General features: G+C 60.1%; 2 protein-coding genes and 3 non-coding genes across 7 annotated transcripts; 1 reads left to right on the plus strand and 4 right to left on the minus strand.

Annotated features, from left to right (window-relative positions):
- The first annotated feature begins 209 nt into the window (after nucleotides 1-209).
- IDH3B (isocitrate dehydrogenase (NAD(+)) 3 non-catalytic subunit beta) lies at nucleotides 210-11,558 on the plus strand. Of its 2 annotated transcripts, none has more exons than XM_064511737.1 (12): nucleotides 210-307; nucleotides 1,033-1,113; nucleotides 3,852-3,950; nucleotides 4,841-4,961; nucleotides 5,398-5,458; nucleotides 5,922-6,054; nucleotides 6,560-6,693; nucleotides 7,165-7,267; nucleotides 7,803-7,949; nucleotides 8,075-8,169; nucleotides 8,343-8,403; nucleotides 11,357-11,558. In XM_064511737.1, the coding sequence occupies exons 1-12, from the start codon at nucleotides 272-274 to the stop codon at nucleotides 11,432-11,434; spliced, it is 1,149 nt and encodes a 382-aa protein (XP_064367807.1). In that variant the 5' UTR covers nucleotides 210-271; the 3' UTR covers nucleotides 11,435-11,558. The 2 variants fall into 2 exon arrangements, with proteins under 2 accessions (XP_064367807.1, XP_064367806.1); XM_064511736.1 differs by lacking the exon at nucleotides 11,357-11,558 and adding an exon at nucleotides 8,834-10,159.
- A 168-nt stretch (nucleotides 11,559-11,726) lies between these two features.
- Nucleotides 11,727-16,356, minus strand: NOP56 (NOP56 ribonucleoprotein). Of its 2 annotated transcripts, XM_064511734.1 has the most exons (12): nucleotides 16,239-16,356; nucleotides 15,932-16,021; nucleotides 15,505-15,619; nucleotides 15,255-15,416; nucleotides 14,953-15,151; nucleotides 14,558-14,745; nucleotides 14,273-14,424; nucleotides 13,976-14,076; nucleotides 13,497-13,645; nucleotides 13,160-13,281; nucleotides 12,816-12,950; nucleotides 11,727-12,420 (listed from the first exon to the last, which is right to left on the minus strand). In XM_064511734.1, the coding sequence occupies exons 1-12, from the start codon at nucleotides 16,239-16,241 to the stop codon at nucleotides 12,235-12,237; spliced, it is 1,602 nt and encodes a 533-aa protein (XP_064367804.1). In that variant the 5' UTR covers nucleotides 16,242-16,356; the 3' UTR covers nucleotides 11,727-12,234. The 2 variants fall into 2 exon arrangements, with proteins under 2 accessions (XP_064367804.1, XP_064367805.1); XM_064511735.1 differs by lacking the exon at nucleotides 15,932-16,021 and having other exon boundaries at nucleotides 16,239-16,261.
- Nucleotides 13,042-13,111, minus strand: LOC112993996 (small nucleolar RNA SNORD57). The gene has a single exon (XR_003261821.1). It is a non-coding gene; the product is annotated as a small nucleolar RNA SNORD57 (small nucleolar RNA).
- On the minus strand, nucleotides 13,350-13,420 carry LOC112993998 (small nucleolar RNA SNORD56). Its single transcript, XR_003261823.1, has one exon. It is a non-coding gene; the product is annotated as a small nucleolar RNA SNORD56 (small nucleolar RNA).
- On the minus strand, nucleotides 14,793-14,923 carry LOC112993999 (small nucleolar RNA SNORA51). The gene has a single exon (XR_003261824.2). It is a non-coding gene; the product is annotated as a small nucleolar RNA SNORA51 (small nucleolar RNA).
- Nucleotides 16,357-16,420: the final 64 nt, after the last annotated feature.

The following is a 16,420-nucleotide window of genomic DNA, read 5'->3' on the forward strand; positions in this document are numbered from 1 at the left end:
GGGGGGCTCCTTGGGGGGGGTCCCTGGGGGGTCCCTGGGTTGTGTCTAGGAGGGGCCCTGGGGGAGTCTCTGGGGTCCCCAAAGGCTCCCTGCGGGGGTGCCTGGAGGGTCCCGAAGGGGGACTCGGGGGGGGCGGGCGCTGCGCTGCCCCCGCCCCGCCGCTGGAGGGAGCTGCCGCGCGGGGCGGGGCCTGGAGCAGCCTCTCCCCTTCCGGCCACCGTCCTCCCCCCCCCCGCGCTGCCGCAGCCGCGGGGCATTGTGGGGCGGCGAGATGGCGGCCCTCGGCGCGGGAAGGGCAGCGGTCAGGGTGAGAGGGCTGGGGCGGGCAGGCGGGGTGGCGCCGGGGTGGCGGGAGGAGTCTGGAGAGTGGGGGGGTCGGTGGGGGGGTCAGCCCGGGCTGGGGGGGCAGGCTGGGCTCGGGGGGCGGGGGTGTCTGGCCTGGGCGGGTGGAGGATTGCTCTGGACTGGGGGGGAGTTTTTCTAGCCTGGAGGGGTGAAGGGTCGGTCTGGGCTGGGGGCTGGAAGGGTCAAGGGTGGATTTGGGCCGGGGGGGCAGTCTGCAGGATGGGGGCAGGCTGGGCGGGGGGTGAAGGGTCTGTCTAAGGGGTGAGGCGGTTGTTGTGGGCTGGGGGGCCAGTCTGTGTTAGGGGGGATGGGAGAGGTTGGTTGGCAGGGGGAGATACAGGGGTCAGTCTGGGCTGGGGGGCTGGTCTGGGCCGGGGGGATGGTGTTAGAGGGTAAGTCTGGGCTGGGGGGGGGATTGGTCTGGATTGGGGAGGGTGTTGGAGGGTCAGTCTGGGCCGGGGGGGGTTGGTCTGGGTAGGGGAGGGTGTTGGAAGGTCAGTCTGGGCTGGGGGGGGGGTTGGTCTGGGTTGGGGGCGGTGTTGGAGGGTCAGTCTGGGCCAGGGTGGATTGGTCGGGGTTGGGGGCGGTGTCAGAGGGTCAGTCTGGGCTGGGGGGGTTTGGTCGGGGCTGGGGGCACCTGCCAGCTCCCAGGGTCTCATCCTTCCCCTGTGCCGCTTCCCGTCGCAGGGTCTCCTGCGTGCCCAGCGCGTTGGCGCGTGGAGAGGCCTGGGTGCCTCCGCTGCCCTCCAGCAGATCCCGCGGGCCAAGGTGAGAGAGGGGGGCTCGGTGCTCCCCCCGGGCCCATCCTGCGGGGCTGCCTCACCCCCAGCCCTGCAGTCAGACCCCTGCGCTCAGTGCGGGACACTGGGCACGCGCAGCCGCGCCAGCTCTGCAGCCCTGAGCCGGGGTGGGTTGGGGGGTTAGAGCACATCTCTGTGGCCGGGTTTCACACCATGGAGGCTTCAGGACTTGGACAAAGCAGCACGTCACCAGGACAGCGCTGGGAACAGGGACACGGTTCCCTGGCTGCCTCTCCCGTCTGCCCAGCGCTCGGAGTGGGAGCGGGTGTGGGAATCGTGTAGGGTGAAAGGCGGGTGGTAGCAATCCTCGGGGACCACTGCCGTGCAGTGTTACCTCAGTGACTGCCGCATGCGTGGAAGTGTCATACTGCTTCGGCTTCATCGCTGTGTCCAGCACGTGCTGTAACGTTTTGCACTTCCCCGTGGAGGTGCTGGGCTTGCTGTGACGAAGAACCAAGTTGCTGTTGCTTATGAGTGTGGAGAAAAGCTTGTAAACGTCAAAGGCTAAGCGCGGCAAAGAAAAGCACTTCTAAATTCTTTTTTTGGGGTGGAAAAACTCTTGCTGTTTTTAGGCTATGGCTGTGAGTGCTTGTGGCCCACGAGGTTGAGGTCATGAGAAGGCCAGAGAAGATTCATCCTGAGAAGGACTTATGTGTAGACAGAGGACACAGAAAGCCATAGCAAGACCACTGTCAGCACCTAAAATTATGGAGACGTAGCACTGTGTCCGTGAGTGGGATTGGGCTGGCTTTGTTCAGGAGAGCATCTGTACTTCTGCGCATCTCGTGGGTGTGCTTAGGAAGCAGTGTGCTTCCCCTCCTGGCCGTCTGCTCCCTCTAGGCTCCCAGCGTGGTGAAAGTAGCATCTCTGACTGACTAGCATGTTCCGAGACTTTGCCCCCTCGTTCTGGTCATTCTGGCTCTTCTCCCTCTCTGGCTCACCTGCACGTAAAGGTTTGCTGGCGCGATTATGCTGACAAGCGTTTCTCTACTGGTGTAGCTAAAACAACTAGCCCTGAGTGCAGCTCTACAGTAGTGAAAGTTGTTTTCATCTAGTCCTTACCATTTAATTCTAACTTTAATAGACTTAGATATAGTAATTAACTTAAAAATAATATAGGAAATAATATATGATAATTATTAGAGATTAAATAAGGTAGAAGCAAGGAGTAGCTTAGCATATGAGTATCTTTTAGACTTTATGATCAGGAAATAAGAGCGGTGATGGAGAGACGTGGTGTTGCTTTCTGTGGGTGTAAGGATAGAAGAAACAACTGGAGTGCCACCACCTGGAGTAACGTAGTGTTTATTCTTTTTAGACTGACGCATAGTGTGTTCATGTCTCATTCCCTTATGTAAGTTAAGATATTTTATATTATTATTTAAGACACTAAAAGGAAGGGTTCAGCACTGAGATTGCATTCTTCTGACCCTGAACCTGGGCTCATGCAGAAATTCCCTCTGCAGATGCTTTGGCCCTTCTTGAAACTTAGTTGCTGAACAGTAGGTAAGTTTTTCTGCCCTGCAACTTAATTCCATGGTTGTGATCTCTGAAATATTCAAAACGGAAAGTAAAGAATATCTAGCCTTCCTTCTTACACTTGCCTTTTCATTTCACACCATTTCACCATTTGCCTACACTTCATATCACTGAAGTACATGCATTTTCCATGTCATATGACATTACTTTTAATTTACTCATTTTATTGCATGATTGAATTGTTAAGTAAAGTTCTTCTTGTCTCACTGTGCATACCTAGTCTGTGAGTCTGGTTCTGTGAAGTCTGATGTCTGGAGGTCAACTTTGTGCAGGGAATTACTGGCTAGAGGAGAAGGGGGTTAGTAAAAGGACTGTGTAAAAATAGGAGCCAGCTAAGATGGGAGAACAGGCAGTATTGAAAGACAAGCTGTTGATTTGGCAGTGGACTGCTAGCAGAATGTCTCAAGGATTACCTTTGAGAATAATTTTGCTTGAGAGTTTTACTTTTGTCCTCGAGAGAAAAACGTGGATATAGCCTGAGAAAATACATACTTAATAAAAAGCTGCAAGACTGTGTCAGTACAGCAGAAGGATGAGACTGTCACACAGGAAGGGCTTAGATGACCCTGAGGACATGAAGTAGAAATGAGAGAAAATGTAGTAATGCAAGAATCTGCATTTAGCTTCTAGTAACAAAAATTTCTGTTGTGCAGAGGGAGAGATCCTAACTGGAAATGTTATGGAGGAAATGGCCTTTAGGTTGCTACTGAATCACAAGATTTTGGGTTCCCCTCCTGTGTAGTGTGTTCATGACCAAATATCGCCCTCAGAGCTGGGAAACGGAGCAGTTCGAATGCCACCGTGCGAGGTACTCACAGGGCTTCGTCCATAACGCAGGGTGCAGGTCTCATTCCCCGTGCTCGAGGTGGGGCAGGAGCAGAGATGTATGAGAGAAGACTGCGAGCGAGGCACATTTAGCCTGGTAACGTGAAAGCTGGCAGGGGTTATGTTTGCTTTCAGCAGGTGCCCTGAAAGAGCGGATGTACATAGGGAAAGAGGAACAGAAGAGCTCGCTAGGTTAAAGCTCGGTGTTAGTACAGCAGTAAATGTATGTTGTGGGTGTGGATATTCTCCATGTAGTTTGCTGCTTGCAGGTTAGGGGGCCTGTTTGAATTATGAGTCTGGGCATGCCACAGAAGGCCTAACTGTTCTCTGTTTTCTGTGCAGTCAGAAAATGCGAAGTCTGAGAGCACGTTCCAGGTCACCATGCTGCCCGGAGATGGGGTGGGCCCAGAGCTCATGCACGCGGTCAAGGAAGTGTTCAAGGTAACGGCTCCTGCTTCTCCTCGAGACCGGGTGAAGGATGGCGAATGGGGGAGTAGCAGTTGCAGAATTACTTGAAAGTACTTTTCTTTCAGAGACCCTCCAAAGACCAATTTGTGTGTTTCCTCTAGAGCATGAGAGTTAATAGGTTATAAAAAAAGAAAAAACTGGGCTCTTACTCTTTTCCACAAAATAGGCTCAACTTGGACCTTTTGCAAGACAGTAAGTAGTCTTGCAAAATGTCTCATTTCTGGTGTGCACCATTCCAAGTGTAGAACCATGTCCTGGAACGAGCAGGGGAGTCCGTGACCTGTCGGTCCTTCTTTCTCTGTGCTGAGGTGGCCGGTGAACACTACAACCCTGTGAGGTGGTTGTGGGGAGGACAGTCCTGCCTGGAATATGGCTGCTGTGCCATCATTGTCCAGCTGTTCACAACTATTTATGCTCTTCTAACCATGTTCCTGATCTGTTATGAGCCCTCCTTACGTATTGCAATATCATAACTTGGGAAGGAAGTTAGTACCCTAATAATAGTTACATTTTTTAACAGACAAGTCTGTTCACATCAGAGGAAACAGGGCATTGTCTGTCATGATACATAGCTAAAATTATAATTCACACTAAGGAAGTGGAGTTCTGATGTTGAGGGTAACAGAAAACATGTCATTATTCAGTTAGAACTGAACTGGAAGAAGCAACCCAAAGGTCCAGGTTCAGCATGTCGTGAGTTCAGTGCCCTCTTCTCACTGAGGAGACAGTCTGGCTCGTTTAAGGTTTCACATCCCAACTCTGCGAGCCGTTCAGTCAGTGAGCCTTTTGGGGTGTGTGTGTGTGTTAGAAGTGAGTCTCTGATCTGACTGGGCAGTGGTCCTTTTCTTGCATCTCTCGTGCAGGCTGCCAGCGTGCCCGTGGTCTTCGATGAGCATCACCTGAGTGAGGTGCAGAACATGGCATCGGAAGAAAAACTGGATGAGGTGGTTGATTCTATGAAGGAAAGTAAAGTGGCCCTTATAGGTAAGGAATTACACTAGCTCTCTCTTCAGCAAAGCAGAACTCTCTACTCTGCCTGAAGGAAATGTTGCCTTATCTCAAACTCCATTAGATGCTTTCAGAGTGCAGGAACTTCTGTGGTCTAGGTCCTGGAGAAGGAAATACGGTCTCTTTAAGCTAAGAAACAAATTGCCGCTACTTAATTTACTTAGCTTATTGATGAGGAAATTATTTCCAGTTTCTGCTTTTTGAAACGGGATCTCATAGTAAGTGAGAAACCAAGGAACCCATCTGAGTCCCATGTAGTGAGAGATCGGTCTCTGTGCTTGGGTGAGGTTCTGTCGAAGCAACCCGTCTCTGATGCTGGCTGTCCTGTGGTCTGGGTTCAGGCAATGTTCTTGGGAGCTGTTGGTGGGCTCTGTACTGTGCATCTCACTCCTGCTCAACCTCGTCCCTGCAGGGAAGATCCACACCCCCATGGAGTACAAAGGAGAGCTGGCTTCTTACGACATGAGACTCAGGTAAGCTCGGTCCCCTGCTCAGCTGTCACTGGAGAACCCATACTGCACTTAGTCTTGGTATTCTGCCACTGAACCATGGGTTGAAGGAAGTAAGTCCAGGACAGGTGTGAAAATCATGTGTTATGAGGAAGCAAAAGCTTTTGAGAATCTGTCAGTGGCCAGAATCTGCCTGTGTTAATTGTGGTTGACTGTGTGTTTTCTTTGGGATCCTGGCAGTCCAAAAGGGGGGTGTGGATGGATGGAAAATGGACAGCGGTGACCTGCCTTGACAGAGCATTGTAGAAGTCATGCTTGGAGGAGTGACTGGCTCGTGATCCAGGGGGAGTAGATAGATACGGGAGAACACCTTAAGAGGTGGAGAGCTGTGCACCATCACCGGCTGTTGCCCCAGCACTTGCAGTGAAGAGTATCTGCCCCAGAAAAAGCTCATGAGGAAATGCTGACCCTGCTGCTGCTTTTGCAGGCGCAAATTAGACTTGTTTGCCAATGTTGTCCATGTGAAGAGCTTACCAGGCTATAAAACACGCCACAACAACTTGGACCTCGTGATCATTCGTGAGCAGACGGAGGGGGAGTACAGCTCTCTGGAACACGAGGTAAGGGAGCCTCCCTCCAGCACCCGGGTGCTCTGGTGTGGGGTCACTGCTGGGCTCGGTGTCTGTATCAGAGGTCCCTGTTGAAGGACAAGGAAACTTACCCAGAATATGGAGCTTCCTTGCTGTTGGGGACCATTCCTGCTGCGCACACCAGCCCTGTTCAGCATGATTGAGGAGCTGGCTGGGGCAGAAGTTACGTAGAAGTGACAGTAATGGACATAGGACATAGGATGAAGAGTGCTTACATGACCTGAATACACAGAGACCCCAAGGAGGGTGGTGAGGGGCTGCCTTAGGGGTGATGCCAGAAAAAGGCAAACGGGGACTGGGTATTAAGGAACCTGTGGATGGGAGATGATCCAGCATTAGGCAGAGACTCCTTGCCTGTGTCTCAAAGCACGTGGCCTGTCAGAGTGGTGGGGTCAGTGAGGCAGAAGAGTCGTGAGGCAGGGCACTGGGCTGCATGGTGCATGCCGCGGCTGCTCACGCTCCGTTTGGTGTCCAGAGCGCAAAGGGGGTCATCGAGTGCCTGAAGATCATCACGCGGGCCAAGTCGCAGCGCATTGCCAAGTTCGCCTTTGACTACGCCACCAAAAAAGGGCGCTCCAAAGTCACGGCTGTGCACAAAGCCAACATTATGTGAGTGCCACAAGAGCGGGTTTGGGGGATATCTGCTGATTATTCTGAGACACGCAGCTACTGTCACATCTCAGACCACGTTGTGCTCTCAGCTTTTGATCTTGATCAGAGCAACGCGAGTCTGCTTGTGGACAGGCTGGAGTTTCCCTGGCACTAGGGTTTTTTTTTCCCTGTTTATGGTCTCATCTCTGGCATGAGCATAGCTAAGGCTCGAAGGTCAGCTGCATCGTGAAGGCTGTCAGCTGAGAAGGGGAAAAGGTCTGGTGCTGAAAGCTGATCCTTTATTGCTCCTCTTAGGCCCAGACTTCACTGTCTGTTTGATGTTGGGTGTGCAGTGGTGTGAGGTGCTCTAGCGTTGCCTGCCTTCGTGGGCCCTGCGGTGGTGGGACACTAATTGCTATTGGATTACTTGGTTCTGTAACGGTTCTGCTGCTGTCCTGGTGACCTGTTAATGTGCCTCTCGTCTCTCAGGAAACTAGGCGACGGGCTATTCCTGCAGTGCTGTGAAGAAGTGGCAGAACTGTATCCCAAGATCAAATTTGACACCATGATAATTGACAACTGCTGCATGCAGGTGAGGACCTGGTTTCCCTGCCCTACCCCTGTCCCAGATTCATTCTGTACCTGCTGCTGAACCTTTTGAGTGAGGGGATAAAGAACGGTCTAAAACATGAAAAGCTGCTGCTGCTCTAGAGCTTCCTGACAGCTCACGAAGTTCCTGTTGTTCATCCCTGTCTCCTAGCCTGAGGTTTGCTCCTTGCACAAACTGGAAGCTGTTGGCCTTCTGCCTGCTCTGCTGCAGCCAAAAGCAGGAGCTGCAGGTATTGAGGCCGTCACGGATGTTTAAAGCCATCTGATTTGGGCTTGCAGAACTCTGCCAGGGCAGTTAGTCTGTGGCAGCTGACTGTGATCCCCTTTTCAGGAGGGCTCCCTGCTGTCACTTGAGCACAGTCGGGACGTTTTCAGACACGGGGCATCCTGCTGCTCCCGCCGGTTCACTTAACACTGCCCTGTGCTGAAGGCTGTCAGGCTGCCTGCTGTGTGTGCGCCAGGACACACAGGTGTGCAAGGTGTGCAAGGCCTCATCTCCTCCTGTTCCCTCCGCGCAGCTGGTGCAGAACCCCTACCAGTTTGATGTCCTGGTCATGCCCAACCTCTATGGGAACATCATTGATAACCTGGCGGCTGGCTTGGTGGGCGGTGCCGGCGTGGTTCCCGGCGAGAGCTACAGCGCGGAGTACGCCGTGTTCGAGATGGTGAGTCTGCTCTCGGCTCCCTGGGGTCTGCTGCTTTGTCCCTTACCAGCGCGCGGGGTTATCCAGGGAGCTGCTCGGGACAGGAGCGCGGAACGCGGTCCCTCACTGTGGCTTTCCTCCCGCAGGGTGCCCGCCACCCGTTCGCCCAGGCCGTGGGCAGGAACATTGCCAATCCCACCGCCATGCTGCTCTCGGCCGCCAACATGCTGCGGCATCTCAAGTAGGTGCCTCCTGGGGGTGTGCGGTGGGGTGGGGGGGTGTCTACCGTGGGGCCCGGAGGGCAGCACTGTCTCTGCCTTGCTTTGGGCTGCGGACGCGTTGCGGGGGGGGGGCAGAGCAGCCTCACAGGCTGCTGTACAGAGGGACTAACCGTGGCTGTTTCCCTTTCTCTAGCTTAGAATTTCACTCCAATTTGATTGCGGATGCAGTGAAGAAGGTGATCAAAGTCGGAAAAGTGAGTACCGGGCAAGTGGCCTTGTTGCTTATCTGTAGCCTCTGTAGCAGCGTTCGTGGGTAGAAAGAAGCTCCGTGTTCTCCCTTACGGACAAGTGCGAGCCTTGGACAGAGGTGCTGTCTCTGCACCTCCACACCTGTTTCCAGCCCAGTGAACAGCTCAGAAACCTGTGCGCTTGCGGCTGTTGCTGTATTCAGTCTCTCTCTGCTGCTGCTGCTGCTGCTGCTGTTCTTAGCAGTGCTTGCTGGCTCGGGGAAGCCTGGCAGGGCTGGGGATGTCAGATGGCCTCTTTCTAGCTTGCAGCCCAGCTGGGGTCTTTGGCAGGGTGCGTAGAGGGAAGCTGCTCTCCTCTCCCTTCTCATAATCATTTTGCTTGGTTCACGATCACGTTTCTCCCTTGTTTCTCCCCTTCCCTGTGTTGGATTTTTAGGTTCGGACACGGGACTTGGGCGGTTACTGCACCACTTCTGACTTCGTGAAGTCTGTGATTGACAACCTGCACCCCCACTATGGTGTCTAGGAACCCCGCTCGCCCGTGGGGAGTTCTGGGACTTCACTGCACCCTGCGGCACCTCTCTGTAGCTTAAAACCTAAACCAGCTTCCTCCCCCTCCCCTTGCTGGCATAGTTCTTCGGGCTGCTGGGATCCCCTGGTGCCTCCAGGGAGGCTCTTGCTCTTCCTCCCTAGCCCAGAGATCCCAGTAACCTTCCGGGGTTGTGGCCAGCGTGAATTTCCGGAGGGACAGGGACCAGGTCTGCCTTTGGCGCTGGAGTGAGGACACCCGCGTGTACCTCTGGTTTGTTTAGGCGGTGTCTCCACTTTGCCCTCCGTGAGACGACTGTAGTGCTGATCCCGGGACGTGAGCGCGTGCTGGGATGACTCGGAGCCCGACAGGCCGTGACCAGAGCGTCCCCGGGCAGGCGGCTCACGGGGACAGCGAGGCCAGTGCAGTCCGTGGTTACCATAGGAGCCTTCCCTGCCCACAGCGGCTTTAGCAATAAGACCACAGGGCTGAGGACTTGCATCCAGAAATACTTGCTCAGGATGAGAGTCCGCTTTCTGGGAGCAGGCACAATTCCACACGGCACAAGGAGGCTTTGAAAACTCCTGCCCTCTGGGAGCTGGTGCAGGACAGGGCTTGCTTTGTTCCCCCCTGTTATGCATTTGCTACTGATGTCCAGAAGCCCCAGGACAAGGTGGGGGAGAGCTGGGCTCTGAGCTGAGCTGCCTGTGCAGCGGGGTAGGTAGGGAAGCGCGGTCCCTGTCCAGGCCTGAGCAGGCACCGCGGCACAGCTGGCTGCTCGCAGGGCCTTGCAGGCCCGCTGCGGCTTCGGGGACCAGGCTGCGGGGTTAGTGCAGACCAGGGAGCTGGGGCAGGGCTCCGGCTGCGTGTGGCCAAGGCTGAGCGGGTGCTGTGCTCCCCGGGGGCAGACATGCCCGGCCCCACGGCAGGCAGGGCGTGGGGCTGCGGTGGGACCGGCCGAAGCTCTACTCCCCTCCCTGCAGCACTGCAGCAGCCCGGGGCGCTGGCGTGGCTCTGCCCATGTGCCAGGGACCAGGAGGGCAGCACGAGGGGCTGGGTTACAAACGTGCCGGTGGGAGCACTAGCCGCTCTGCAGGTGCAGCGCTGCGGGCGCCTGCCCTGCTGGTGCAGGGTGCTGTGAGGGTTGGGGACCATGACCGGGAAGCTTACTTAATTACTTATTACAGTACTTCGTATTTGTGTTTGCAAATAAAGGGTCCAGCATGTCCCCCATCCCTGGGCCTTGTTCTGGGGCGCTCAGCAGCTGCCTGCGCCCCTGCCCCACACCGTGTTGGTGAGGGCCGGGGGGTGGCTGGAGGCTCGGCACTGCAGAACGGCTGCGTCAGCCCTGGGCTGGTGTCGCCAGCAGGACGGGCAGCCTGAGGCGGCAGCCGGTGGTGCTTGGTCTGGCCGTGCTGCTCCTGCCCCGCGCAGGGCCAGAAGCCGGGCTGGGATCGCAGCAGGGCCAGGGCTGTGCTTCACCGTGTCCCTCTGCAAAGCGAGGGTCAGGCTGCTGGGAGGGCGCGGGGCTCGGGGTTGTGCTCGCCACAGGCAGCTGGGTCGGGTGAGCCCAGGGCGCTGCGCTGCCAGTGGCAGCAGAGGGACAGCTGTGACATTACAGCAGCAATCCCGTGCTGGCTTGTACCAAAAAAACAAAAAACAACAACAACAAAAAAAAACCCACCCTCCCTGGAAGCAGCAGCTGGCAGAGGGAGCCCAACTCAGCCACCACAGCCCTTGTTTTTGCAGTTGCTAACAGCCCCTTACGCTAGGGTTTTTTTTTGTTTTGTTTTTTTGTGTGTTTTTAATTTTTATTTTATTTTACTCTTTTGGGGAGCACTGAGGGCACTGAGCCAGCAGGGACGCTTGTGCTGAACCAAGGGCAAGCTGAGGAACGGCTCCGGGTTGAACACCCGCCACCTCGGTCCTTGCGTAGTGGCAGCACCGCTGTGCCTGCGGTAGCTGTTTGCGGGCAGCGCTCCACATGTGCACGCGTGGGCACCAGCCCCTGGGGTGAGGCACGGGCCGGGCAGCGCAGCGCAGCGCAGGACGGCCATGCCAGCCCCGATCCGGCTGCTGGACCTGGAGCTGCCCCTTGGCCCCAGGGGCGGCCCCAGCCGCCAGCAAGGGCAGGGGGCTGCTGGAGGGGGCAAAACCCCCCACCCTGGCCTGGCCTGTGCAGCCCCCCTGCAGCCTGGAGCGGCTGCTCGTGACCGGTCGCCCTCTCCCCTCCGCGCTCCAGCAGGACGGCCCCAGCTCTGCTCTGCCTCCTTCCTGGAGCCCAGGGACGCCGGAGCTGGGGACGCTCCGAGTAGGGTGCCAGGCCTCGGGGGGCCTGGTCCTGCTGGCCCCCACACCCTCCAGCCCCCAGCCCAGGCCCTGCTGCAGGGGCCGCTCTCCCGCCTCGCTAACGCTCCCCTCTTGTTGCAGGTGCGCACGGCGGACATGGGGGGCTACGCCACCTCCTTGGATTTCACCCAAGCCGTGATAGCTGCCCTGGATGCCTAAGGCCCTCTCCCGCTTTGGCAGCCCAGGTGCTCTCGCTTTGTCTGCCTGGTAATTTATTGCCTCCCAGCAGTGCTGCTGCACCAAGCCTGCCCTCGCGTGTAATAAAGCAGCCTCTGCACCACCACGGAGCTTTCTGCCGTGAGTACTTTGAACGGAGATGGGGGGATCTGCACGTTCAGCCCCAGGCAGGGGTCCTGCAAAACTGGGGGCTCCTGGCAGCCAGCCCCTCTCCCAGGCGGCTTCGCGTGCTTTCGCCCACAGCCGCTGCAGCAAAACACGAAACAGAAGAGCATCAACAACAGCCTCAGCCATTTATTGAGGTTCAGTCACACTGCGAGCTGTGTCCTTGCCCCCCGCCCCGATCAGAGCAGGGTCTGGGGCTCGGCCAGCACCGCGTGGGCTGCAGGCGTTGCCACCGCGGCAGATGTCCCGTCCCCCCCTCCCCGAGACTGCGGCAAACCCCACCACAACCCCGAGCCCCCCCCAGGGCCGGGCCTCGCAGGCGGCTCTGGGAGCCAGCGCTGCGTCAGAGGCACAGCGCAGCTCAGGCAAAGCGCTGCCCCGAGAACAGGCGCGGCTTGGCCCGGCCCCGGGGCGAACGAACTCACCCGGGACACGAAGTACCAAAACTGGTTTAATGGCGGCTGCCCCGCTGCGTTACATTCTAGGACATGCAGCGGCCGTGAAATGCTGGACACCAGATGACGAGCCATGCACAAAGCTGCGCTGAGCGAACCGCCAACCCCTCTGCGAGCTGGCACTGCTGCGCGCAGGCCCCACTCCAGCTCCTCCCTGCTTCCCTAATCCTCCTCCAGCTCCTTAGCCTTTTTCTTCTTCTTTTTGTCCAGCTGCACAGTCTCTCCTGAGAGTTTCCTCTTCTTCTTGGGCAGGGCCTCTTCCTCCAGCCCATTCTCCTCTGGCTCTGAGGCAGCCTCCAGCTGCTGCTTCTTTTTCTTCTTCTTTTTCTTGGGCTCTGTCTCGTTTTCCTGAAGGGAAAGGGCAGTCAGTGAGCACCATACCCGCCCCAGGGCAGGGCTCACACCACGTGCTGCGCTGACCGGGCCAGGGCTGCCAGGGCCGCGCTCGGGAGCAAGTCGGGGTGAGCAGGGACATCCCCCGAGCAAGGAGACGCCAAGGCTCATCCCCTCCACGCCGCGACTGAACGCGGGGCGCTGGAATGGTGTGTCCAGGCTGGGAACGAGCCCCGGGTCCAGCCAGCACCGTCCTGGACGGCCAGGAAAAGCGGCAACAGCCCCAGCACCGCTGCGCTGCCTGCGTTGCTGCCATCCAAGCGCACAACGGGACCAAGGCTGGACATGGCCACCCCCGTCACGGTGCCCTTTCCTCCGAGGGCTCCTCCCCGAGCGTCCCCTGCCCTCACCTCCGTCTCCAGCACCGAGTTCTCCATCTCCTCCGCAGCCGCAGCCAGAGCCTCCAGCCGCCGCTTCTCCCGCTTCTTCTTCTTTTTCTCTTTCTTCTCCTGCTTCTTCTTGACTTCAGCTACCACCTCGTTGGCCTGCCGGGGGGCCGAGGCAGCTCCGTCAGCACCGAGGGAGGCGCCCAGCCCAAAACGCGTCCCCGCCCAGCACCCCCCAAGGGCACCCGTCGGATCAGCCTCATTAAATCAGTTTTTTGCCTCCACCGCTGGGTCAGGACGGCAATTTCACATCACATCCGACAGCGGGGCCGCAGCCCGGCCCCCCCGGCCCAGCCCGCCTCGCTCACCTCCACCATGGCCTCCTTCATGACCTCCAGGTTCTTGCGCGGCGGCTCCCCGGTCTCGTAGAAGGCCAGCCGCTCCTCCACCTGCTCCCGCAGCTTGTCCCCAAAGACGCTCGTGGGGACCTCTGCGGAGACGGGAGGGGCTCAGCCCTGCCCAAATCCCCCCCCACTGCCCCCCCCCGGCCCCAGCACTCTGCTCAGACCACAGGCATCACCATTCACCCAGTGAAATGCTGTTGACGAAAAATGTTCCCATCATCGCAGAGCCGCCGGGCGTGGAGCACCGCAGCCGGCCGCCCCCTCCCCGGCCCTGCCACGCCCTCCCCAGCCCCAGCGGCACCTGAGAAGCAGTCGATGCGGGAGGCGATGGTGCACTTGTTGGCCAGGTAGCGGGAGATGCGTCCCTTGTTCTTGGCGGCCGCCCGCCCGATGAAGGTGGAGTGGAAAATGAGGCCGTACTTGGGGGTGTTCCCTCGCGTCTTCAGAGCCCTGGAACCGGCCCCGGAGCCGTCAGGGTGGCACTGGGGGGCCCAGGGCAGCCTTCGGCCCGGAACCACGCGTGCAGGGGGCTGCAGGACACCCAGCGCGAGGGGACAGGGCCCCCCCGGCCGCTCCGCACCCCGAGGCACCGCTAACCTCCGGGGCGGCTCCCCGGGCACAGACCCACCATCCGGCACCCGCAAGGCAAGACGCGAAGCCACGGTGGTCGCTCAGAGGCTGGGGCTGGCTGATCACACGCGGCCGAGGCCGCGGGGGCCCGGCGCGTCACACCCAGCGGCCCAGGGGCCTGCCATCACCGCGACCACCCCGCAGCGGTACCTGAAGAGGGCCTTCTCAGCCCCCAGGATCTGCACCGTCGACGCCGGGTACTTGGCCAGGTTCGTCAGGCTGCCGGCGTGCGAGATGAGACGAGCGCCCACCTGCAAGCGGACGGGGCCGGGTTACCACCACCGCCGTCCCCGGGAGCGTACGGAGCCCAGCTCTGCCGGGACCGGGCGGCGCCGGGACCAGGCCGCGGATCAGCAGTGAGAGGTGTCAGCAGGGCTGCTCAGGGGATTGACAGATTCACTCAGACATCACCTCCGCGGCCCGGGCCGGCCCGCGACGCGCACTCACCACTTCTCCGATGAGGGCCGAGAGGCTGGGAGCCACCTGGCTCATCTTGGAGCGGAGATACTCCTGCAGCCCCTTGCGGTACTCGGACAGCGAGATCACACGGCTGGAAAAGCTCTCGATGTTGATGAGGTCGATGGGGGAGATGTCCATGCCTGTGGGAGAGCGGTGTCAGCACGGCTGAGGGGGGGCACGATGGGGGCCCTGTCCTCAGCCAAAACGCTCCTCCTCACTTCGGCTCGCGCCCTCAAAAGCTCCACCCGAGCCACCGCGCCCGTCCCCACTCACCCATGGAGGAGCGGGAGGCTTCCAGGATGGCCTGCGCCTTGGCGCCATCCATGACGATCTCCTCCAGCCCCTCCAGGCTCTCCTCGCTCAGCTCCTTGCGGTTCCCGATGAACTTGGCCAGGCGGCAGTAGGTGTAGTTCTCCGAGACGATCTTGATGAGCTCGGGGAAGTGGTAGCCGTACCACTCGCTGCAGGGCGGAGGCGGTCAGCGCAGGAGCCCGCCGCTCGCGCCGCGACGTGTCCCCCCGCTCACAATCCAGCCGGGGCACCGCCGCCCGGGCCGGGGTGTACCGAGGCGCTGCTCTGCCTCCCCGTCCTGTACGGGCAGCCGTAGGGGCGGCTGCCCGTGGTAAGCGTGGGGAGGTGGGACCGCGCCGCCGCACCCCCCAGCTCACCGCACGCGCATGGAGAAGGTGTTGATGTCCTTGTCCAGCTGGTCCAGCAGGCTGATGGACTGGATGATCATGTTGTCCACGCGGTTCACGTTGAACTTCACCTTGGCCCGCGAGTAGCTGTGGCCCAGGCCCAGCTGGGCCTTGGAGGCCGACTGGGCTGTGAGGCCCTTCACCAGCGCGTGGAAGTGCAGGCGGATCCCTGCGCGGGGACAGCGCCGTCAGCCACCCCGGGACTGCTCCGGCTCCCCGGGAAGCTCCCGCGGGGATCCCCGGCCCCGCGCCACCCCCCCCGCCGCGCTCACCCCGCAGGATCTCGGCCACGACGCCCCCGGTCTGGCACTGGTAGCCCAGCTCCTCCAGGATGGCGGCCCCGATCTTGGCGTCGGCGACGCCCAGCAGCACCTTCTTCTTCTTGGCGGGCAGGTGGGTCTCCAGGAGCAGCCGCAGGTCCTCATGCAGGACGCCTGCGCGGGCAGAGGTGAGCGGGGGCGAGGGGGGCGGCGCGGGGCCGGGGGGGGGGCGGCCGCACCAGGGGCGCCGGCTCCCGCTCACCCTCCGAGACGGCGTTCATGTTCTCCAGGGCGCTCTGCGCCGACTTGAAGGGCGAGAAGGCCACGAGCTTCACCACGTTGTGGAACTTGCCCACGTTGAGGACGCTCTCCTCCACCTGCCGGGGGGGCCACCCTCAGCACCGCGGCACCGAGACCGGGCAGGCCCGGCCTCACCCCCTCCCGCGGCACCGCCCGAACCCCCCGCCCCGGCCCAGGCCCCGGCCCTGCCGACTCCCTCCCTGCCTGATCCGTCCCGATCCCGGCCTCCCCCCGGCCCAGTATCGGATCCTCCCCCATCCCCGGCCCGGTCCCGGCCTCCCCTTGGCCCAGTACCGGATCCTCCCCCATCCCCGGTCCGGTCCCGGCCCGGTCCCCGCCATCCCGCCCCCCACCCGGTCCCCGCTTCCCCCCGGTCCCGGCCCCAGTACCTGCGGCAGCAGCAGGCTGATCTCCTCCACCTCGCGCACGGCGAACAGCGCGTACCCGGCCGCGTGCTCGAACAGCGCGTGCAGCAGCACCTGCACCGGCTCCGGTCACCGGGGAGGCCGCGGGGGGGGGGGGGGGAGGCTTCGGCGGCCGGGCTCCCCCGCGGCCCATCCCATCCTCCCTCCCTCCTGCACCGCCATCGCCGCCTCAGCGCGGCCCCCGCGCCGCCCTAAGGCTCCGGCGCCGCCGCCCCGGCCCCCCCCGCCCCCCGATGCCGGTGGATGCGGCCCCAGCGCGACCCGCGCTCACCATCCTGCCGCCCCGCCGCTGCCCTCGCCGGAACTGGGCAGAGCCCCGCCGGAAGCCCGCCAGCGGCCAATCGGCGGCCGCGCCCCCCGCGGCTTCCCGCCAATCACCGGAGACCGCGGCCAGCGAGGCTTTCCCTCTCGGCCAATGAGAGCGCGGACGAGGCGGAGCCCGCCTCCTACCGC

The sequence above is a fragment of the Dromaius novaehollandiae genome, chromosome 4 (genome assembly GCF_036370855.1).
Source record: "Dromaius novaehollandiae isolate bDroNov1 chromosome 4, bDroNov1.hap1, whole genome shotgun sequence".
Classification (NCBI taxonomy): domain Eukaryota; kingdom Metazoa; phylum Chordata; class Aves; order Casuariiformes; family Dromaiidae; genus Dromaius; species Dromaius novaehollandiae.

Bases quoted from the DNA above. Each gene is read 5' to 3' on its own strand.
- IDH3B (XM_064511736.1), top strand. From the start codon at position 272: ATGGCGGCCCTCGGCGCGGGAAGGGCAGCGGTCAGG. The intron at 6,694-7,164 runs GTGAGTGCCACA...CTCGTCTCTCAG, and splicing joins GTGCACAAAGCCAACATTAT to GAAACTAGGCGACGGGCTAT. The intron at 7,268-7,802 runs GTGAGGACCTGG...CCCTCCGCGCAG, and splicing joins TTGACAACTGCTGCATGCAG to CTGGTGCAGAACCCCTACCA.
- NOP56 (XM_064511734.1), bottom strand. The intron at 15,620-15,931 runs GTACTGGGGCCG...CCCCCCCGGCAG, and splicing joins TCAGCCTGCTGCTGCCGCAG to GTGGAGGAGAGCGTCCTCAA. The intron at 14,746-14,952 runs GTGAGCTGGGGG...TCCGCCCTGCAG, and splicing joins ACCTTCTCCATGCGCGTGCG to CGAGTGGTACGGCTACCACT.